The sequence below is a fragment of the Odocoileus virginianus genome, chromosome 11 (genome assembly GCF_023699985.2).
Source record: "Odocoileus virginianus isolate 20LAN1187 ecotype Illinois chromosome 11, Ovbor_1.2, whole genome shotgun sequence".
Lineage (NCBI taxonomy): Eukaryota > Metazoa > Chordata > Mammalia > Artiodactyla > Cervidae > Odocoileus > Odocoileus virginianus.
In genome coordinates, this window is record NC_069684.1 from 3,905,724 (window position 1) to 3,928,505 (window position 22,782).

Below are 22,782 nucleotides of genomic sequence, written 5' to 3' on the forward strand. Positions count from 1 at the left end.
ATCTTCAAATATTCCCTTTAACCATTAAAAAACCTCATTCCTAAATATTTGTTTTTCTTTCCATTTGCTCTTTTTGTTTGTAATATCATATGTAATCTGAACCATGCAAAGACAGGATCTCATCACAGTTCAGAATATATTTGTGTACTTTCAATAAATTTGCTCATTGCATAGCAAACATGTAAACTTACAGAGGATCTATAAATTTTACCCTAGTCATCTAAAAAAGCTGCTGAAATTTTACATGACAGTATATTGAGGTTTATTTATGTTGTAATTTGGGTTCTGTTTTTTTAAAAAAAATACTTTTAGTCCATGTGTTAATTGAATACAACAAATAAAAAGTCATGAAAAGTCCAAAACCAAGTAAATAATTTTATCCTAGATTACCAGAACTTATCCTCATTATATCATTTGGAATTTTTCCTAAGTATAACAAGTTGGAAATGGGTCATGCTGCCTCTTATGACAGTGTTCAAAATTAATTCCAAAAGTGTGTGTTTAACATAAAGTTAACTATGTTTCCATCGAATAAGATGTTTATTAATGAAAGCTATTTATCATACAAGAAACAGCAAAGATAAGTCATCATACAGAGATGTACACTAGAAGTGACAGATGTGAAAGTGCATGCAGAGATTTCTGTTTCAAAAGGAAGTAATAAACAATAATACTAAAATTACTGGGGTCTGATCCCTATCCTCTTAAATGAGTGATAGCTTTTCTTTGAATTTACAGTTGGAAAATGTCATTAACAGATAGGACTAAAACACATCAGCAAGCAGGTGAAATGAATGCTTTTGGACTTTATTTTACAAGTGCTGTGCTTGACAAATGTGTGGGATTTTTTTTTTTTTTCCAAGAATAATTTTCTTCAGCTCTGGGGTGGGCATATTACTGCCTGGCTGCTCTGGATTATACACGGTTTGTCTCACTTTGTTTAAAATCATATAATTTTAAGCCTCCATTTGTGTTAGACATCATAAAGAACAGAAGTTTTGTTAACATTCAGTAAATGACATTTAAGTCTCTTGGTCTCTCTCTCTCTCTCTCTTTCTCTCTCTCTGTCTCTCTCTCTCTTTTTTTGGCTCAATAGATCTTTTAATGTATGATTATCATAACCTAATATTGTCTTTGTCTTCACTGCAGTGGATTTCCGATCAAACTTTTCCCCTTCTTTTAATACTTTAGGGAATTTTCAAACGTCGGGATGTTTGGCTGTAATGCCCCAAGATTTGTTCTCCCTGAAAAAAATCATAGTGACAATTTATTAACTCCAGAGCAACTTGGCTTTTAGGGGTCTTCAATTTCTATTTAGATTTACAAATATCCATTTGTGCTCAATAGACCTAACATGAAACTTAATCATATTTAAGGCTTCTTTTCATGCAATTACTTTTTCTGCTAATTATCTATTTTTTTTAATTCTAAAAATCAGGCTGAGTCAAATCCATGGGGCATTACTTTTATTGTAGGAAAATATATTTAAAGGTAATTCTAAGCTGAATTGCATTGCAAATGCAATGGTAACTTAAAATGAATCATAAGTTTGGAAATCTAAAAACTATTTGTATGTCTGTATATTAAAAAATTTTGTATTACCATTTTAACAGCTTTTACAAATAGATATCAAAAACACACTAGTACAGTTAAACCTTAAATAAAACTGATGGGAAATAAAAGTCCTTAGATTCAAAATGGTTTATTCACACAAATTTAATAGGATATATCACAACTGTTTGGTCCATAAATATTTAAGGGAAATAGTTTCTATACAATGCATTTCTCAATTAACAAAGAAACATGGACAATTTTGCTAGACCACTTACTGTACTATAAACACGAAGCTCAATATATAAGATTATTGAATTTATCAACTATATTGGAAAGAGTGCACAACTGCTTTCTATGACATGTCTGTCCCCTCTAACAGGATACACCATAAAAAGAGTTTCAGAAATAAGAGGTAAAACAGTACAAAACTAGTGAGGTGTCAAAAGGGCTTAAAACAGTTAATTTAACAAACAACACATATATCCTGATTTTTCACAAACTTACTTCCAAGTTATCTCATAAGGCACATAGGAGAACTGAGTTATAATTAGTCTACTTAATAAAGTAGATCTATAGTACCATATATTGTTCTGTCAAAGAACAAAATTTATAAGTATCAATATTTTACCTGTAAAAGTGTATTCATAAGATCTCAGCCTTACCAAGGTTGTTTGGTCTGGTTAGTGGTAAATGCCCAAAATGTAATAGAAATATGAAAAGTCAAGATTTAAGCTCCATATAAGATGATAACCACACTTGCTAAATATATAATGGCAAACACACCTTCTTCTGTTACAGTGTTAACTTATCTTCCATCATCTTTTTTTAAAAAATAAGCTACTTTCTGTGCTAGTTTTCTAAAGACCCTGAGCAAAAGTTACAATAATGCACTTTAATGTGGGCAGTGAACTGTCAATATGTAACCACACATTTATACAACCAGAAGGACACCTTTAAAATCTATTAAATAACCACTTCGAACGCCAGAGGAGATTTAAGGGGTCCGAAAAGTGGAGAATATGTGCAAAGTTATTCTTAACAATCCACTAAAGCAAGACATATATCTTGACTTCTTTTTTATTTTTTATTTTTTTAGGAAATCCACAATCTAATTGATATTTAACTACAACAGAAGCATATAGATGAACATTCACCACTGCCCAGACCATTAAGATTTTAGCTTAAATTAAAAGAAAAAAAAATGCTACTGTAAACTAGGAAATATATTCAGATTAGCATCCACAAGGCTTCTGAGTTTATCTTTAAACTAAGAACTTCAAATCTCTAACGTCAGAAAAGTTTTTCCTTTTTTTCTGACAAATACATCAACCTGTGCCGAAGTAAAATGAACCAAAACAAAACCAAAAAATTTTCATTGTTAATATTAGTTAAAGAATTTTCATTGTTAATATTAGTTACTAAGTTTTTTAACTTTATTTGTATAGAATGCCAGATACAATATCATGGTACAACTAAAGCCAATTAAGAGCTATCAATTAAATTATACTGATTTTTTTTAACTTCTTAAAAAATTATATTTTGCTTATTTCCATTTTCCCTGGGGAAAAAAATAATTTAGAAAGAATGGTTTTATATCTATTATCATTTTTAGTTTGAGAAGGTTAAATGTATAAAATTTCAAATTCTGTTTGGAATTTTATGGATGCACAGGAGGTTTAAGTATTTTTCAAATGTTGAAAAGCAGTAATTAACTAATAAGAAAGTTTTGTTGGGACTATACCCATAAGAGAAAATAAAAGTCACATTCCTGGTTAGATTTTCCCATCTAATTAATCTTTAATATTTAGATTAGCTATTGTTTCTTTAACCATATTCCTCATTTGTAAGAAAAAGGAATGATTAAAACTTTTTTTTTTTGCATTTTAAAATTTTTAAAAAATGACAATGTGAAGTTTCCAAACTTTCATAAGTACAGGTACAATTGCAAGATTAAAAGATAATTTTAATCAATTATCTGATTCCTTATTCACCTAATTATGTAACTGGGAATATGATTCTTTGCCCATCACAATACCACTCTTTGTTGGTGGTGTTTTTTTTTCCTTTGAGATTCTGGAAATAAGTAACATACAATTTTAAGAGGCACTTATTAGAATGATTCCAAAATTCCCCTTACCGACTGAACGATCTAATTAATCTTTTTTTTAAAATCCAAATACACTTTATAGACAAAAGAAAAAAAAGTACAGTTTGTAAAGGAGACGAAACTGTAAACTCATTTGCCAAGTGGCTGCAAGACACTACACACCAAGCTGTCGTCGTTACTTGCCAAGTATCTTGTGGGTGAGGTGGGGGGGGAATCGTTTTGTAAATAATAAAATAATCATTCGAATAATAATAAAAAGAAGAGGACGATTTAAAAAAGCCCGAAGCCCGGCGTTAGAAAAGGTTCGTTAAGGTAGTCTGCGCGGGGCTGGCGGACTCGTGGCTGTCCAGGTTAGAGGCCACGGCTGTGACTACGGGGAGAGAGGGGTTGGTCAGGTCTGTTAAAGTGGTCGCTGTGCCCGCCGGACTGAGCGCGCCGCTGTCTGCCGAGGGCGGGGCCGGAAGCGACGTGCCATCGGCTTTATCAACACCCCCATTCTCCTGCCGCAAAAGGTTCCTTCTGAATTTGGCTCGTGCGTTTTGGAACCAAACCTGCAAACCAATCCCAATGGATTTCTTTACCGATGTTTATTTTTATACTTCCTTTTTTTCCCCCTTTCTCTTCTTTTTTTTAAAAATTGTTTTGGATATACGTTTCTCTTTTTAAATGTTTATTTTCCTAGGGGGAGAAGGGCCTTCCCCCTCCCTTTGTTTCTGTTTTTTTCTCTTTCTGCTTTCTTTGACAACAGAGTAATCCCAGTAGGACTACAGATACCCTCTTAGCTGCAGCGGGGCCCCCACCCCCAGCATTAACGGTGCCGCTCGGGGGCACGGATGGTTAAGTGGAGACACCCTGGGGAAATGAAGGCACAGCGATCAAGGGGGTGGGGGTGGGGGTGGAAATACACCCTCATCCCTCAACGGTTGTCTTTCCAGAGAGAGGACAGGCGAGGTCAGCGGATGTTTCACCAAGTTAGAATCACTCGCATGAAATGAACATCATTGAAACAGATTTCTGGCTGTTCTTGAGTCTGACACATGCCAAGTACTCTGCACAGGAAAAACCTCCAGGGCCACAGACTCCAAGCAACCGGAAACGGGTGCGTGGAATTTAAAACGCCTGCTGTCTGTCACTGAGGGTGAGAGCATCAGAGGCGACCCCCAGCCACCCACCATCAGGGCTCTGGTTAGACATTCTCACCATGATGAGCCTAGCAAGGCCCTGGGCCAGCAGGTCTCACTGCAGTCTGCAGCGGTCAGATGCGGTTGGTTAAAATGGGAAGACTCGCTCCGATTGGTTGCGGAGACAGCTAACCATGCTTGTGGCTTTTCACGAGCTGACCAAAAGGGTCTACGTGAATCTGGAAGCTTGCAAGGGGGGAATGAGGCCGCCAAGAGTGTGCTGAAGCAAGAGGGTAGCAGCAGGTCTCCCCAGGTGTGTGCGCACTGACCCTGACGTGGACAGAGGTCTCCAAAGCCACAGCTTGTGCAGACAGCACCACCTGCGTTTGCAGAGCAGCGGGGCAAGCGGAGGTGGTTTTGTGGGCCCATTTCCCCATCTGTAGGGAGAATGTGGCTGCAATTTAGGAGACCCTGGGTCTCTCTCTCTCTCTCTCTCTCTGTCTCTTTCTCTGGGCAGTCTCCAGGAAGCCCCTGCAAAAGCTTGGTACACTCTCTAGGGAGGTAAGTAAGGTAACTAACGAGAAGCAGTACTGGAAATCAAACAGGGAAGAGAACTATTTTCACTGTAAGGGGAAGTTGTAGGCACAGCTAACAATGGACGCTTCTTACCTGCAAAACTCTTTTGGTCAGGCCTGTTTTCTGAGCAAGTTGCTTGAGGTCCTTGGCGTCCGGGTTGTGGTTGATGGCGAAGTAGGATTTCATGGTCCGCAGCTGGTGATGCTTGAAGGAGGTGCGCATGCGCTTGGTCTTCTGCGAGGGCGGGTAAGGCTGCTGCTGATCCCGGTCCAGGTGGTCGGCCTCGTTCTCGTTACAACCTGCGGCAGCCACAGGGGACGAAAAGAAGGGCTCAGTGCACGGGCCTGCCTTAGCTGAAAGGATGGCAGGTGGCATGCTCCTGTCATGACAGAACAGCAACGGTGGAAAAGCTGTCGACCCAATTACGAGCAGGATCCAGACAAAAGAAAGAGGTTAATCGCCCCAAGTCCGCCAAACTAGTCTGTTAAGTGTGGACCCACTCGAAGTTTACGCAGTAGAAAAGTATTAGATACATCTAATACATTTAGATAAGTTATTAGATAAATCTAATCCCTTTGGCTTAATGGTTGCTAGGAAGACTTGAGAAGATGAGTAAGGTCTAAGTGTGGGAGTGACAGAAATCTTCTCCAAGAGTGTAAGGGGGGGGGGGGAACCCTCTTCTACTATGTGATGTGTATGAGCACGCTGGCCCTGCACACACAAGGTTTTCAGGGATTCTTCATTTTGTCTGTGTTTGTGAAACAAGGTGTAGTCTGTGAAGACAGGAGGATATGCAAGCCAGTAATTTCAGCTCTCTCAAGTCTAAAAGTTTTACAGACCATCTCCCTGGCCCTGCTCCCCCCAGTGAAGGAAGGATCTAAGTTCCAATTTTTAGCCTTTCCTGCACATCCTAGAACGTTTTCAGAAAAAGTGAAAAAGAAGAAGGGGAGAAGTTACAAAATAGAAACCTGCAAGATTCTTACATAACCAGAAGAATATTACTTTTGAGGACACTTAGCAGTAACTGGTTCACATGGGGCTAACCAGGATGAAGAGAGTTTTCCCTTGGAGTCACCGGAATAGATATTTCTGAAAGAGAAGGAGCCCAGGTCTGTCTTCACTTGGTTTATGCCAGAGTCTCTCCTCACAGCTCCCAGCTCAGAGACGCTGCTGTCCCATTCGGGTGGTGGCCCTTTTTGCTCTGGTCCTGTGAGAGCCGGAGTGTGAGCTGTGCCGCTGGCTGGCAGGCCAGGGGGAGGGGGTGGCACCTTTACCCCCCTCCACAGCCCCCTCCACACTGAGGGCAAAACCACTCAGCCTTTGAAACCAGCCTGGAAGTCTTCATCCCCAGGGTGTAAAGATGCTCATTTAAAAGGTCATTTCCGATAACCTAGCTTTGCATAAAAAATATGATTACAAAAGGAAAACACTTTGCTAAATATTTACTGATTCAGCCAACTTTCACAATTTAAAGAGCATGACAATTTTTTTTTCCTTTACACCTTACTTCAGATGTTTATCTGATGTATATTCAGACTGATCATCCAGCATTTTATTGCACTGTAATAGAATATCTAAAATCAACATGATCACATGCCTGGGGGAGAAACCAGGATCTTGAAGAATGTGAGACATCTCTTACGATTAGTTGTTCCGTTCTGCTTGATAAAATATTATATGCCTGCGATGCTCTGGTTGCATGAGTGCGTGATCAGTCGTGTCCGAGTCTCTGTGACCCCACAGACTGTAGCCTGTCAGGCTCCTCTGTCCATGGGATTTTCCAGACAAGAATACTGGAGTGGGTTTGCTATTCCCTTCTCCAATGCTTTGGCTAGAATTACTTTTTAAAAAAACACTTTCAGTGAATCAGTATATATCCAGAGACCCAACAAGAGTCACCCACATCACAAAATCCACCTAAGAAATTCTCCCTAATGCCATGAGACTAGGCATGAACTAATGACTCCTTGGTTCATATTTCCATGAGACACGTAAAGAGGGCAGGTGAGTTCATGGAAAGAAAGACGCTATGATGTTCACCATCAGATCCTCTATGTCCAACACAGGGCCAGGAATTCAACGAGCATTCAATCAAGATTTTGAATTTTTGTTCATCCATAAAATCATCAATGACTATTCTTGCAAAGTCATATCAACTTGAGACGGACTGCAAGGTAGATATACACAGCCAAAGGTTGAACAGAGACTCCTCAGACCCCACTGAAAGGGCACCAGCTACCCAGAAATGAGAGAGAATAGAATATGCTTTACATTTTATCCTACTGCACCCCCAGGGAGAGATGTCAAGTTCAAATATTCTACAGAATTGCCCTTTTGTATCCCCAAATGGATGAAACAGCATCTTATGACCTACTATAAAACCATACTTATCTCAGTAAACTGAGCTATATTTCACAACCAGATTATAAATGTAGCCACACCAAAACAGTCAAAGAGGTACACCTTAGTCACTGGAGGCTTCTTCAGATAAGATTTCAACCCTACCCTAGGTGAGTGATGTGTAACTCTTCCTGAATAGCTTATTAAACTGAGTATTACACTGAGGTAGAAGACTTGACTTGGTACTTAAATAATGCCCTTAGCCATCAACCCCCACCCACAAATTACTATTTCTTAGAAATGAGTTCTATTCCTAACCAAACTATATACCTATTAGTCTCTAAAATGAATTAATGAAAAAATAATTATAGACACGTTTTTCACACACACAATTATAGACAGGTATGATAAAAACTACTTCTCTGAATATGAATTCTGTATCCATTATGGCTGATTTAAAATTCAGTAGAGAATTTCAGTGTATTAAGCACTACTGTGTGACTTGTTTTCTCGCAGAATACAATTCAGCGTGCAAAAAGATTAAGTTAGCTCTTAAGATGGTATTCACATAAACAGAAAACTGCGGAATCAGTTATGACAGTATGGCACTTAATAGAGCAGTCTGTGTTATCGACAGAGTAACTCAGCGTATTAGCCTAAACTACTTAAATTTAACTACAAATGCCTTATGTAAACTTGCAAGTGACTGTGTTTCCTCAGGGTCTACTTTTAAAGCTATAGGGGTTCCCCCACCACCACTGAATTATGAGATGAAATGATAACTCTCTTAAAACTGTCTTAAATATACACCTGTGAGTACACACATCTGGCACTATAAAATTAATAATAAGATCTAAATATTTTACTCTCTGGTCACTTAGGAAATGGTCACCCATCAGGAAGTGAGTTTCTATTCTGCAGGTATGCAGCCCTCTGAGAAGCGATCCCGGAGAGACCACTAGGGGTCAGTGCCAGGCTAATTTAACGACTTCAGGGAGCTTTTGAAGTTCGGAAGCCAAGAAAGAACCTGAGGAGGGAGATTTCCAGAAGTGGCAAAAATCTAGCCTCGCGGTTAAGGCAAAATTACCCAAGCCAGAGCTATCGGCCCTAGACTAAATCTTCTTCTCACCCCGGAGGGCTTCATTTCAAACCAGCATCCCAAACAGACTTCCTGTGGCTCTAAAATATCCGCCTGCTATCTGCACAAAGAGACATAAACTAAATTAGGAACAGTCTCAAGGAAAGGCACTTGCCCTATATCAAGCATTTACAGATCTTTGCCTAGCTTCACATCCCTGGAATTCTGAGTCACAAACATATTTTGTGTACATGTGTTTGAAAATATATCAGTGTATGAATCAGATCTGTTTAGTAGCACTATGACTCTTCTGAGACTAGTTTACATTTAAGCAGAGATGGCTTCAAAGAAAGCTAAAATAAGGAGCTAAAATTGTGGGTCCATTTTATTTTCTGCGCTTTTAACGTGGTTTTAATTCACTGAAGCGTTTCTTTGTAATAACAAATGGGCACTGGCTTGATAAACTTTGTTTTAGTGGTAGGCTGATTTCTGGGCAGGCATCTTTAACCCAGTTTCTCTAGATTATTTCACCAGATCTGAACTGTACGCTGTTTGCTCCTGTCTCTGGGGAAAGTCCCGAAGGGATGCGGTGGTCGTTAATTAAGAGTTACCGGCTCTCTGCGGTGCATACTGGCTCTGTTCCGTAGGCCTCCACAACCTCTCCCTCCTTAACGAACAGAAGCATCAGCTCTCTCCAGAACCTCGGAGCGCCTTAATTTGCAGACTAACGGCGGAAGTGGAAATGGAAGTGGAATGGTCGAAAAGGAAAGAGATTCTCATTCTTTTTATGAAATAAATGTGCACTCTCTGGTGCTCCTTCTCAGAGAAGCAGGAGAAACACAATTTCATTGTTCTTAAAGCTCTGCGCATCTTTCTAACGTAAAGTAAGATCAAGGCGAAATCAAATGAAGCTAATTAGGTTAAGCAAACAATCGAAGAAACCGGGCTTGCCGCCTTTGGCTAGAAAGCTCCTCCCCAGGCTTCTGGACCTTCTGGGAGCCTCTGCTCCAGGCTTCCTGCTCTCTGCAGACCCAACTAGTCTCTCTCCCTCTCTCTCTATTTCTCCCTCTCTCTCTCTCTAATTAGGGCATTAGGGCCTTGGTGAGTGCCTAGAGATTCCAATGTCATCTTCTATTAATAAAGAACAATCGGTGCCCTGCCTGGCCGCCCTGGGACCACGCATCAAAGGAGCCCAAGTAACCACGCTGGGCATCGTGGCCCCGAATCAGCCTGCTGGCCGAGGCGCAGAGGGGCGGTGGGAGGCCCTGACCCCCGGCAGGGGGTTGGCAAAACCCGGGGGTGCACCCACTGCGGGACACCATCCCATCTAGGCTAGGTCTGCAGCCAGCAGCGGGCCCTCCTCCTCCAGTGACCCAGGGTTGAACCCCTAGGACAAAGGTCCCCACCTTCTCGGGGACATCCCCGCTATGCTTCTGTGAAATCTGAGCCAGGAGGGAGCTGAGGGGAGAGCTGGCCAGAGCCCCCTTCAGCCAGCCAGATCCCGCCCCCTCAACACTGTGGGTTCAGAGGAGGACCCATTTCCGCTTGCTCACACTGGCTGAGGGTCCCTGGGCGAGTCACTTATTGGGGGGCAGACAGCGTCCCTTTACTACTGAGCCAGAGGGGCTCATGCACCACACCAGGTACGTGGGGACTGGAAGAGAAAGCCAGGCAAGATCCACGCTCTGGGATGCCCACCCTTCGCTGGCATCTGGGTGCGCCTGGTAACAGAGCGCAGTGGCCACCGTGAGGTCCCCAAGGTCCTTTGCAACAGAAAGGGCTCCCTGAGCCCGAGTCTCCTGCTGAAACGTCCAGGGGGGCTGCGCCAGGGCACCGCAAGTCAGAACGGCTAAATGGGGCAACAGAGGATGAGATGGTTGGATGGCATCGCTGACCCAAAGGGCACGAGTTTGAGCAAACTCCGGGAGATGGTGAAGGACAGAGGAGCCTGGAGGGCTGCAGTCCATGGGGTTGCAAACGGTCAGACAGGACTTAGCGACTGAACGACAACAAACCGGTCCTGAGGACACCCCTAAGTGAGCTCTAGGGTTTTCTGGAACCTGTTTTCCAGAGCTTCCATCCTGCTTAGAGGTAGACTGTGGTCTTGGGGGCCTGTCACCATCCTCACGTAGGGGCTGGAGAGTGGGGGGCAGGCTGCCAACAAGGGGGAACTCGTGAGCAAGACTGATGAATGATAGGTGTGCCCCCCCCCACCCAAGCAAGGAAGAAAGCTGCTCTCTGGCCTGTTGCCTGCATTTTGTTTTTAATTAAGAGGGAAAGCTGGGGGTGGGGGGAGGAGGGATGGTCTGGGTGTCTGGAGGGTTTATCACAGGGCTGTGAGCTGGCCGGACAGTCCCCTGACCCAGGGAAGGGGCAGACCAGCTCACATCGACTCTAGAGAGTGACTCCTGCCCCTCCAGTCACTCTGCACCAACATGACGGATTTGGTTTTTCAACATTCATGCCAACTGTTTCCCTGATTAACTCTGGGCTGGTGACCACAGCCTCTGTCCCCTCTAGACACACTGGGCTGGCCTCTGAAGATTTCTTTCTTTCTTTTTTTCTTTTTTAGTATTTAGGGAAACCTCCTCCAGGATCTATAACTTGGCCTCCACACAGGAATTGCCCTGGGGCTGTTTCGCTCCAACTGGGAGCCAGAAACTAATGGGCTCATTAACTAATGGGCAACAAGGATTTGGCTCTGCCTGTTTGGGGGAAGTCGCTGCAGCCCCAAGGTGCTGAATGTGTTTCTGGCCACAAACGAAATAAAGGTGTCTCTCTCTCCCTTTCTCCCTCTGCCCTCCCCCGCCCCCCTTCTCTCTCCTCCCTCTCTCTCTCACTCCACCGTCCAGCTTCTTTCCGAGTGACCGAGAGCTGTTGGGAGAAAAGGGTCATGCTAAGGAAAGTGCCCTCTTGCAGCTAGCTCTCGGCCGGGGGAGAAGCCAGATGGAACTCTCCTCCGGGCAGACCCGGGGCTAGGGCTGCAGGGGCGGCGAGGAGGGGGTGGGCGCCCACCTGAGTTGTAATTGACAATGTCCACCCCCAGCGCCGGGCTCTTGCGTTTCCGGGGCCGCCCTTTCTGCACGGTGCCGGTGCCATTGAAGTAAGGCAGGGCCAAGCCGCCGCTCTTGGCCGCCAACTCGCTGTAGCTCAGCTGCGGCGGATACTCTCCTTGCAAGAGGGTCTCGAAGTGGGCGCGGCAGTACACCAGGCTGTCCTTCATGCCAAAATGGTCGCCCGTGGTCAGGGTCTTGTTGCACGTGGAGCAGGTGAAACAGCTCAGGTGGTAGACGGAGTCTCGGGCGCGCATGACCATCTCGGAGGCGGAGATGCCGAGGTGGCAGCGGGCACATCTCTGCACAGAGAACCTTCTGGAAGGAAACAGTGGCGTCAGGGAGCAGGCGGAGGCCGAGGCAGAGCCACCTCTCACCGTGGCACCCAGGGGCTTGGTCAGCAGCGGCCCAAGATGGAGATCCGGGAGGGAGCCGGGAGGGGAGGACCCACGCCCTCTTGGATATATTTATTTTATCTGCTGATTGACCTGCTCTGATGAATATGACAAAGAACCCTTACATTAAAATAAGAAGAATCGAGAAAGTGATCTTCAGTTTTCTTTCCTGTAAAGTAAAAATTTTAAAAAGCAAAAACCAGAACAAACCGTGCCCTGGCTAACTCACAACAGTATGTTAAGAATATTAAATTGCGATGCCAAGTGAAACCGACTCCTCGATTACAAGGCATTCACAGGAAGGGTGTTGTTATTTATAAAAGTATGAGTGTGCATGAAGATATTCAGACACTGCCCTGGGGGGGGCGGGCGGAGACAGTTCTGTAGAGGAGAGCTAATTCTTTTTTAACCACTTTTCTCGCCTCGGCAGAGAGCGAGGCCGACCGCTCCTGTCCCCAAGGCAAGAAACACGGAGCAGAGCCAGTGAACATGCTGCAGCCAGTTCACTCTCCGGCGTCTGGGGAGTCTGGGGGCAGGTTCCAGCCCGCTGCGCTCAGGGCATCTCTGAACTGAGTGGCCTGGGTTTTGGCAACAGCAGTTATTCCTTTTCTTGGTCATTTAGGTGACTTCCCCGCCACCCTCGCGAAAACCTGACAGCCAGCAGCTACTGCTGCTGCCTCGGCCACCGGTTCAGTTCCAAGGCACCGGCCTTGCTGAGTTCGTAGTAAACGGAAAACACAAACCCGCTTAAGCCTCGGTAGACGGGGACACATTCATTGACCCTCCTAGGACATGCCCATCTCCCTCAGTGGTGTTCTGGGGGCGCCTGAACGGGAGAGTCTAGAGCAGGTTCTGGACCTGGGGTGCCCCCCTCCCGGCTCCCCGCGCGTCTGGCAGTGGTGGGCACGCTGCAGTTTGAAGGCGCACGCTGGGGGCTTCCCTGGGCAAGGGGGTGGGGGGCAGGGAGGGGACCCAGGGGCTTGGGCTGGCGGCCCCGCCAGGGGGTTAAGGGATGGGGTGGGAATACCTGTAGTAATCCTCTTTGCAGTAAATGCTGCCGTCCTTGGCGAAGCAGGTGAGCTCGGACTCCAGCGCCAGCTTACATTCACAGCACTTCAGGCACCTCAGGTGCCACTGCTTGTCCACGGCCAGCAGGTAGTACCTGTCGGCGATTTTGCCCCCGCAGCCGGCGCACAGGGCGGGCTTCTCCGGGCTCAGCGGGGGCATGCCCTGCAAGGAAGCGCGCGCGGTGAGAAGCGCGCGGGGCCGCCCCACGCGGGTCCCCGGCGCAGAGCCAGCCCCCGGCCTCCGGGAGCGCCGCCGGGTCAGGGGCCCCTCCGCGAAGGCAGACATGGGGAAACGTTTGCAGTTTTTCCTTCTGCCACTTGTACTCTTTCTGCCGCGTCTGTCTGAACCCGGGCTCAACCTAAAGACCCGCTGGTCACCTCGAACATTTTCCAAAAGTGCTAGAAGCGCATGGACTGTATAGATGGTGGAGGTTTCCGAACTCAAATAATTAAATCTTAAAAAGTGTGGCTTTCGACTCGCCCGAAATGAAACAACAGAAATTGTTGTTGGAGGATGAAAGGGAGATCTGAACAAGAACATACTGGTTTTCAGCAAACACTATTACATTTCTCTTTATATCACTATAAGCAACGTTGAAAGTACAAGAGAAGGGAGAAGGTTTAATACTCGTGCTCATAATGTGGCCGACGTTGTTTCCATCGAAATATATTTGGCAGATCTTGCTGTTCTGTCATCTTCGGGATTATCGGTCCTTCTCCTACTAAGCACTGTACCTGTTCCCGGGAGGGTCCGTTATCCGATCACCTCTGCACAGGCCCCCATTCCCTGACATCAACATACCTCGGAGATCTTTGTTCTGAAAATCTTTCCAATGCCGACCTTAAGCTTCCCCTCTGTGTCCCCACGACCCTACGAGGAAGGGGACCCCTCGCCTTAAGCGGAACCCCGCCGTGAAATTCGTATTTGCATTACTGCATTTTGTTTTTAAACGGGATAGCCACAAAAGGTGGGTGGTTAACTGCGGGACATTGCCCTCAGGACTAGCAGAAATGGATTGGACTTTCCCCTTTGAAACCCCGGCAGGCCTGGAAAAGTAGTTTAGCCCTTTACTCAGACCAGCCCCCTCCCTCCCTCCCTCGCGCACTGAAACCATTTTGCTCGGCTACTTGGTGGACCCCAAACACCGCTGACCGGCCCCGGGCAGTCTGTCCACCGGCTTAGTTTGAGCTGCGATTCCCGGTGTGACGCCCGAGGATCTACACAGCTCTGTTTCGCTCAAACTCTGCGGAGACGTCTGTCGTTTCCCCCCTCCGGCTCGTAAATGGGAAAGGCGAGCACAGAGATCGTTCATTAGTTTTCTTTACGAAGCGGGCCTACATGCCTAATCGACACAGCGTGGTTGATCACAGCGTAGAAGGTTAGAAAGTTCTCGCGCTTGGGCTCGGCGCCCCGCTCCTCCGGACTTTCTATTCTACTCCCCAGCACGCTACGAGCGCCCGGCCGAGGAGCTGACCGAGCCGGGCTGCCAGAGACCCCCAGACCATGGCGGGCTTTGCGCGTTCAGCGTCCGAGCGTCCGGAGGACGCATTCTAGTCCACCCCGAAAGGCCGGTTTCCAGACCCAGGGACTGGAGACCCGGAGCTTCAGCTAGACCTGGACGCTCGGCCGCGCGCCGCAGCCGGTGGCCCGCACCGCTCACCCTCGGGCCGCCGATCCTCGCCGGGGAGGTGCCCGGGAGCCCAGCGGGCCGGGAGACCGGCGTCTGCGCCGCCGGGGAGGACGTCGCCATCCTCTCGTGCCCGACTAGCCCTGCTTCCCCCGGACCAGCTGCGGCGGAGACGAGCGAGCTCGGGCTCTCAGGAATGTAGCTAAATCAGAAAGGGGTCTTTTCTTGCCCCGCAGCAGCCAGGCAAACCGAAGATAACCTACCCGCCGATCCGCAGCGGACGCGCCTACGAGCCGCCACCCTCGCCCGGCCGCAGTGGCGGCTCGACTCGGCTCCCCCTGCACGCGCGAGCGGGCTCCCGGCTCCCGCGGCCGCCGGCCCTTCCTTACCGCGTCGCGGCCGTTGAGCTGGGCGCCTTTGGTCAGGCGGGCCTCGCTCTTGGATCTGCGCTCCATCTCTTCCATGATGCCTTGGATGTGGCCTCCAGAGATCCCGTGGAAGAGCATGGCTGGAGGGCGGAAAGGACACGAGCTGTCTTCTGCTCGGCACCCCACTATTTCCATATACACTCGCCCCGGGGGCTCTCAGCTCCTCCGAGGAGGAGAAGCGGGGAGCGCAGAGGCGGGGCGATGGGAGAGCGCCGAGACGCTCGGGGACAGAGGGAGAGGGGGAAGAAGGAAAGAGGCAGCCGCGGTGGAAATGGGTCTGCTCGGAAAAGAAAAAGCAGCAGGGGAACGCCAGCCCCGGCGACTCCCTGAAGGAGACGCGCAGAAAACAAACGGGAACGGGGCGAGCGGAGGCGAAGCAGACGGATCTGACCGCTCCGAGAGCTCGACTCACTAACGGGGAACAACGGCAGCGGGCGGGGGGTGGGGGGGGGGGGAGCAAAACCTGGTGGAGAAAGAAAATAATTTTGAACACAAAGAAAAAGAAGTGCTATTTTCAGCGGTCCCTGGCCGCTTGCAAGTTCCCAGCGCCTGTAGGTTGGGTTGGGGACTGCTCCTGCCGCCGGAGCGGTGTCCAATTTGTTAAGAGACTAAAGCCAGCCCATTTTTGATAATTTAGTAGGAGGAGTTCTCTCCCGGAGCCGCCACGGATTTTTATTCAGACAACAAAGACCTGTCATACTCCTCTCAACCCCCTGGTGATGGGGAAGCGGGGACAAACACTGGGGGGGGGGGGGGAGGCGGGGAGGGTTTGGGGGAGGCAGGAGGAGGGGGCATTTACTTCCACACACACACACACACACACACACACACACACACACACATCCTTCCAGGAGTTCCCAGCAATCACGTTTTAAAGGGGAAAAGGAACCCTTATTGTCCCCGCCCTGGCGCAGAAGGCAGAGAGTCGGCCTGTCTGGTCTAAGTTCAAGATCAGACCCAGACTCAAGAAATGCAGAATCCCAGCCCCAAACTTCACGTCTCCTCCTTGTGGACCTTCCGGTCCCCAGCTCGAGGGGACCCCAAATAAATAAATATTGGGACACCCTCTCCTCCCCCACCCCTGACTTCCTCCACTCGTTTAAAAGCAGGCTCCGCTTCACCTCCCCACGGCCTCCCGACCCCACCTGGGGCTGAAGCAAGCCCCAAAGTGAGAAGAACCAGGAGAGCCTGTTTCTGGAGTTTACTTCTGGCAAAAAAAAAAAAAAAAAAAAAAAAACTTGGAACCACCAGTGTAGGGGACAGGGCGTGGGCTTGGTGATGAATGTGCAGCCGCAGCGTGGCCACGGGCGATGCCGGTTCAGGGTAGGAGAGAAACTGAGGGCGAGTCCCGCGTCCCGGAGGAAGCCTGTCCATGTGGGCAGCGACGCGGGGACCCGCGGGAGCTTGGCGCCGCCCCCCACATCCCGGGACCGGTCGCGCGCCCCGCTGCCCTGCTGGACTGGGGACCTGTAAACGTGGGCGCCCCGCGCGGTGAGGAGGATGCGAAGGGGCTCCTCGCCGTGGAGGAGGGAGAGGTGAGAGCTGACGAGCGGAACGGCAGCCCCCGCGCCTCACAGGAGGCGGGATTGTTACCGCGAGTCGTGGCCCCTCCTCGGCCCTGTTAAAAAGTGGCCACAATACTCGGATATTGTGGATTCATGCAAACCGCCAGAAGCCCCCGAGGGGCCCGACGCGGGGAGCGGCGGCAGGAACCGACCCAGCTCCCAGCCGAGAGCGGGAAGACCCGGCGGGCCTCCGCGGGCCTCCGCGGGGCTACCCGTTCCCCCACGGCGCCCCGTCGGCTTTGCGGGAATCGCGCGCTTCTCCCGGCAGGTCCGGGACACCCGAGGGGTCCCCTGGTGGCAGACTCGCGTCCCTCCTGGAGGACCCCGACCGGGAACGGTGGCCAAATCTAGAAAGTAGGAGAAAGGGAGGGAAGAAGGGGGGAGGGAGGAGAAAGGAAGGAAGACGAGAACGGTGCCGATCCGACTTCCTGTCCCAAAGCATCGACTTCTGAAGCTGCTGGAATCGCCTCTGCCATGAAACCCAAGACTCGCCTTCTTCCCCCTTGCTCTTTTCTCAGGGTAAAAAAAAAAAGTTATTTTCAGACTGGACGCTGTTACGGTCCTCCGGGTGCCAGAATACAGCTCATAAAATACAATTTCACACACACACAAAATGAAGCCAATCAAGTGAACTGAACTGAAGACTCCCCCCCAACCCCCCACCCCACCCCCGGCAGCTCTACTGGACAGCAGGGCTGCTATTTACTGTAAGTAATGTAATTAGCCCCTTTGGAGGGAAATCAATGAACTTTTCAAACCCACGTGCACCAGCGCAGGGGCTGGGGGCAACACCTCTTTAAGAGACTGCAGGTCCTCTCACAAAGGGGCAGACTGCCTTTCCACAAGAGGGGACCGGGCCCAGGGAAGGGGAGAGGGAGGAGGCGGGGGGGGGAGGAGGGGGAGGAGGCGGAGGGGGAGGAGGGGGAGAGGAAAGAGGAGGGGTCTCTGAGAAGGACATCCTTTAACCAAGGAGGCTCCAAGGGAAAGTAAACCTGGGACCTCAATCCAGGGACTCCTTTGTCCAGTTTCTGGGCTAACTCCCCCCGCCCCCAGGTGGAGGTTGGGAACTGGGTTTGGGTTTGGCTGTTGCTGGATCTGGGTCCTGCTCAGCAAAAATAAATAGAGCTGGAGCACGCCACTGCCTTCTTGCTGGGGATGAAAGCTTGGAGACTTCATTAAGTGAGGGTTTGACCAACTCCAAGGAGAGGCCAGAACTTTGGGAAGCGTCTCCAGGGAAGCAGGCTCGGAAGGCCTGTGAGCCCTCCACTCCTTGCTTCCCTCATTTGTCTCCTGCACACACGGATTTGCTCCTAGACCCTCCAGTACAGGCAGGGCGGGGGGCCTCCTGCCATCAGCTTCCGGGTTGGAGCCCGCTGTCTCGGCTTTTTCTTATAAAACTCAGGTTATAAGTTCCTGTGCCAGGTGGGATTTGCTAACTTCACATAAAGATGCCAACTGTTCGCGTTCTTCCTTCTCTGCCAATGCAGGAAGTTTGCCGAGACCTCGGGGTGGGGCAGGGGGGCTGCTGGAGTTTGGGAGGTCCTCCTTAGTCCTGTGGCTGTCAGAAATCGCTCCCGGTGGGTCCAGCCCTGCCTCCTCTCCCGGCTCCAGGAAAAGGAAACCCACTGGGGGAAGGGGAGACTCCCAGAACTGTGCTGTGGCCTGGGACGTCCTATTGTCTTGCAGCCTCGGGGAGATGCCCCCCGCCCCCCCCCCCCCAGCACTCTCAAGGGACAGTAAGCACTTCCAGGAAAGGGTCTTGGTGTCTCTGCCTTCTTTCATCTCTCAAGAGGAGGTGCTGGGGCCGCGGGGCGGCCCTGGGGTGCTCCATACACGCTGGGGTGCTGCTCGCTCAGTTCCCAGGGCTGAGTCCCCGCACCTCGGGCTGGGACAGGTGCAGGGACCGCCCCCGGCCGCGGCCCGCAGTGACTTCTCCAGGCTCCCGTCTAAACTCAAAGCTCTCTTTGGGGCAAGGCGGCAGAACCCTGGCCAGGGGCTGCCCTCCGCCCGACGGAGCACACTTCACCCACTGCCCTCTCTGCTCCGCCAGCCGCTGTGGCGGCTTTGAGGAAAGCGGACGGCAGCGACTGCGGACACGGGAGTTGGGCTCGAGGGTCGAGGTCCCGGAATCTCCTCGAGGGCCGCAGCCGGGTCCCTCTCCAGGAGAAAGGGAGGGAAATAAAGGGAACGCACGGCTTCACCCAGGGGCTGACGAAGGCTTCAGGGTCGAGAGAGGAGGCCTCTAACTGTGAGCACAAGAGAGGTCTCTTTAGACCTGAATTTTGGAGGTCAAGGTGCTCTGCCCCGGGTTTGCCCTTAAAAGGGCAGAGGTCACCTTTCCTCCTGACCCTATTAAGGTGTGGACGGTCCTCCTTGGTCTGAAGGGTGCAGCTCTCGAAGAGGCGTCCGGCTTCCAGCATTGCCCTGAGAACCCCGGGGCCCGGGAAGTCAAGGCCGTCCTGGGGCTGGGACCCGAGCACCCAGTCCTGCACGTCGCGGGGGGGTCTCCGCCCGGCGAGGGGTGGGGGAGGCGAGGGGCTGGCCCCGATGCTCGCCGGCCTGTCTCCATCCTCGGGCTCAGGGAACCTGTGGGTACACCGAGGCGGCAGGGCCAAGCCTGGCGCCGCCACCAGAGCGCACCTCGGCGTCAGTCCTCGGAGGAGGGCCTCCAGCCCTGGTGGGAGTGGGCTGAGCGGCTCCGGGCTGCGCGAACTCTACCGCGCGGAGAGGGAGCCCCACGGCAGGCCCCGCTGGGCACCTCGGCCCGGAGTTCTCCCCGCGCCCGCGGCGCGCGCGGGGCCGTGCCCTCGGATGCGCCCTGCGCCTACGCGCCCCCTTCTCCCCGCAAGGCGCCCCACCCGCCCCTGGGTTCTTCTCTAAGGGCCCGCCGCCCGGTGGCGAAGACCGAGCTTCTGAAATCTGAATCCCTTTCACCTGGGATTTGCCGCGCCGCCGGCCAGCCGCAGCCGCCGGAATAAAGGGAGCCGTCCCCCCCGCCCCCCAGCCCCCACTCCGCGTCTGCGGAGATCGCCCACAGAAACCGCTGCGCGGGGGTCAGATTGAACCAAAAATGGGGGGTGAAGGCAGTTTCCGGAGGAGAAGAGGCATCTTCCTAGCCGCCCCTCCCCGCCCGCCCCATCCCTCCCCATCTCTCTCCATCTCTCCCCGCGAGGAGACGCCCCCAGCAGCTTCGCCGAGGACCGGAACGCATCCCTGGTGCCCAGACAACGCGCGGCGCAGTGGCCGGGCGACCTCCGGGCCCCGGCGCCTGCACTCCGAGAATCTCAGGCCTCGGAGAGCAAGGCCGGAGGAGGGAAAGGCGGCTTTCACGACTGCTGTCAGCGGACTCTGAACGAGACCGCGTATTTTAGAACCTACTGATCGCGGTACGATTTCCAGGGCAAGCACGACCCCTCTTCCTCTCACCCGATGAAGGGGGGGGGGGGTGGCACACGCGCGTGCACACCCACTTACACACCCACGAGATACATGCTCCGGCCTAGGGCACAGGGTACGAGAGAGAACCTGGCGGGGAGCTCACCTGCCTCCAGAGCGGCGCCGTTCAGCATTCTGCGAGCTCACGCCGCTCACGCCGCGATGGTGGCTGCACCGCAGAGAACCCGCGCGTCAGCTCCGAGGTGCGACCCGGGGCCCCGCGCGCCTCCCCCCACCCGGGAGGCGCGTCCCAGCCGCTCCTCCCGCCGAGGCCTTGGGGGCCGAGCGGCCTCCGGGGAAGCCGGGCCGCCTCCGGTAGGTGCCCGGGGCGCTCCTGGGCACCCGGAGGTCAGGAGCACACCGGGGGCGGAAAACTGCTCGGACCAGACAACCCCAATCGAAATCTTACTTTGAGGTCCAGACGTTCCCTCCAAGAAGCCAGTCCGGGGCGAAGGAGGGCGGGCGGCGGGCGGCCAGAGGTGAGAGCCAGTCCCCAGAATCTCGCCAAGGGGTCCTCTGTAAATCCAAATAAATAATCAGGTGGTTGGTGGGTGGGTCTCTCTGTGTCTCTCCCCTTCTCCTCTCCTCTCCCTCTCTGTCGGAATTGACCCGAATCCCTCACCTCTGACCCGCAGCTCGCTCCACCTGTCTTTTATTTCTATTTATGCTTCCAGATCGGGAGGAGGAGGAGAAGGGGTGGGCAGAGGGCAGCGGCGCGGGCCAGGGCCGGGAGACTGGCTCTGAGGCTGCGTTCAGCCCTCCCAGCCTCTCAGCAATCAGGGGAGGTGTTAATGGAGGAGACGGCCGGGAGGGACCCTCATAAAGCCGGGAGCCCCTCGAGGACTAGCGTCCCGCGGCGCGCCCAGCTCGCCTCCCCCCCCCCCACCCCCCCGCCGGTCCGCCTTGGCCTTCCCGGAGATGCTGGCACCTCAGAGATGCTGTCTCTGCCAGCTGGTGCCCGCATAGACGGCGAGCGGGCGGTAGCGCCTGGAGGGGCGCCGGGGGCTGAGCCACGGATTGCCCGCCCGCCGCGCCCCCTCCTTTCCTCTCGGCGCTCCGGGGCCGGGCGCCCGCAACCCAGCCCTGCGCGGTGCGCTCTGCGCGGGAGGGTGGCCTTCTCCGCCAGATCAGCGCGCCGACCCCAGGTATCCCTGCAGCCCGGCTCCGGCTAGGAGGCGGGGACGGCGATCCATCTGGAGAAAACCAACTCAGAGCCTGGGAGACGAGCGTTCTCCAGCACAGACTCCGATCCCCGGGAAGGGGCGGGTGCCAGGGTACCTGGAGGGTCTCGGCTTCCCGAGAGGCTGCGTCGCCCCCAGCAACCCCGGACGCAGTCAGGCCTCGAGGAAACGGACGGAGAACCGGGAAGCCTGGTCTCTGGCCAATTATTTACCCAGTCTCCCCACCCGGCCTCCCCTCGCTCTCAGAGGTGGGGGCGGGGATCACCCAGAGGTGGCTGTGCGGATGGGGAAGGGGTAGGAGCGGCGAGACCGGCGGCCCCCGGATGCGGTCCCGGCAGCGCCGCCGCCCTGCCCACCTACCTCTGCCTCCCTCCCTGGCCACCGCGCGCGGGTCTAGCGTGCAGGACACTGGGGGCTCCGCGCGCCCGCGAGCCGCCAGCGACCACTGCCCGGGATTGGGGGCACGTGGCGCTGGACACAAGGGTGTACCCACCTCTTCTCGCCCTCCCCGCAAGCTCCGCCACACACTTCAGCGCTGGCAAGGGATCCAGCGGGAGTCGCGAATCAAAGCCCTCTGGCTTAGCCTTTCCGCGCCAAGTCCCGGAGTGCAGCTCGGAGCCCCCCGGTGGAGTTCTTCTTTCTCCTAGACCCTTGGCTGCCCCAGACGGTCCCATCAGCCAACCAGTCCTACTAGTTGATCTAAGTTTCCCCCATCGCCCCCCACTCCCTCCCTTTTCCCCTTCCCAACCCGTCCTCCTCAGCTCTTTCTCCCCGGAGAACGCCCCCATCTCCGCTTGTTTCCCCAGCCTCCCGGGGTCCGCTCCCCCGCTCTCTGGCGAGGCCATTGAATTGGATCGACGGCGACCCCGACCCGAAAACGTTCAGGTCCTCCCACTCGTCGAGGTCCAAAGCAGCGGGCTTTATTTAATCTCTTTGGGGTCACGAACCGTTTTAGGTTATTTGATTTTAAAAAATGCTTTACACACACACACACACACACACACACACACACAGAAGCAGGCAGAGACGCGTGCACGGAAGCTCACGCTTCAGAAGGCAGATTTCGGATGGGAAGATGTGATCGCCAGGAATCTTCCAGTCCACCCATCCCAGTCCCCCACCCCCACCCCCCGCCGGGCAAAATGCACCCCTCGGGTCTGGGTGGGCTGCTCTTCCCGGTGACCACCCGCCTCCGGCAAGAAGAGACAGTTGCGAGTTCTCCCACGACTTTTTCTCGGGAATCAAGCTTTTCCA

At 52.0% G+C, this 22,782-nt stretch overlaps 1 protein-coding gene across 4 annotated transcripts; it reads right to left on the reverse strand.

Annotated features, from left to right (window-relative positions):
• Positions 1 to 1,079: 1,079 nt before the first annotated feature.
• LHX9 (LIM homeobox 9) lies at positions 1,080 to 21,181 on the reverse strand. 4 transcript variants are annotated; one of them, XM_070473837.1, is made up of 9 exons: positions 20,970 to 21,181; positions 20,757 to 20,863; positions 20,454 to 20,516; positions 15,309 to 15,427; positions 13,252 to 13,454; positions 11,792 to 12,147; positions 5,452 to 5,657; positions 3,692 to 4,212; positions 1,080 to 1,244 (listed from the first exon to the last, which is right to left on the reverse strand). In XM_070473837.1, the coding sequence occupies exons 3-8, from the start codon at positions 20,479 to 20,481 to the stop codon at positions 3,955 to 3,957; spliced, it is 1,170 nt and encodes a 389-aa protein (XP_070329938.1). In that variant the 5' UTR covers positions 20,482 to 20,516; positions 20,757 to 20,863; positions 20,970 to 21,181; the 3' UTR covers positions 1,080 to 1,244; positions 3,692 to 3,954. The 4 variants fall into 4 exon arrangements, with proteins under 4 accessions (XP_070329938.1, XP_070329937.1, XP_020756726.2 ...); XM_070473836.1 differs by lacking the exons at positions 20,454 to 20,516; positions 20,757 to 20,863; positions 20,970 to 21,181 and having other exon boundaries at positions 3,824 to 4,212; positions 15,309 to 15,979; XM_020901067.2 differs by lacking the exons at positions 20,454 to 20,516; positions 20,757 to 20,863; positions 20,970 to 21,181 and having other exon boundaries at positions 15,309 to 15,979.
• Positions 21,182 to 22,782: the final 1,601 nt, after the last annotated feature.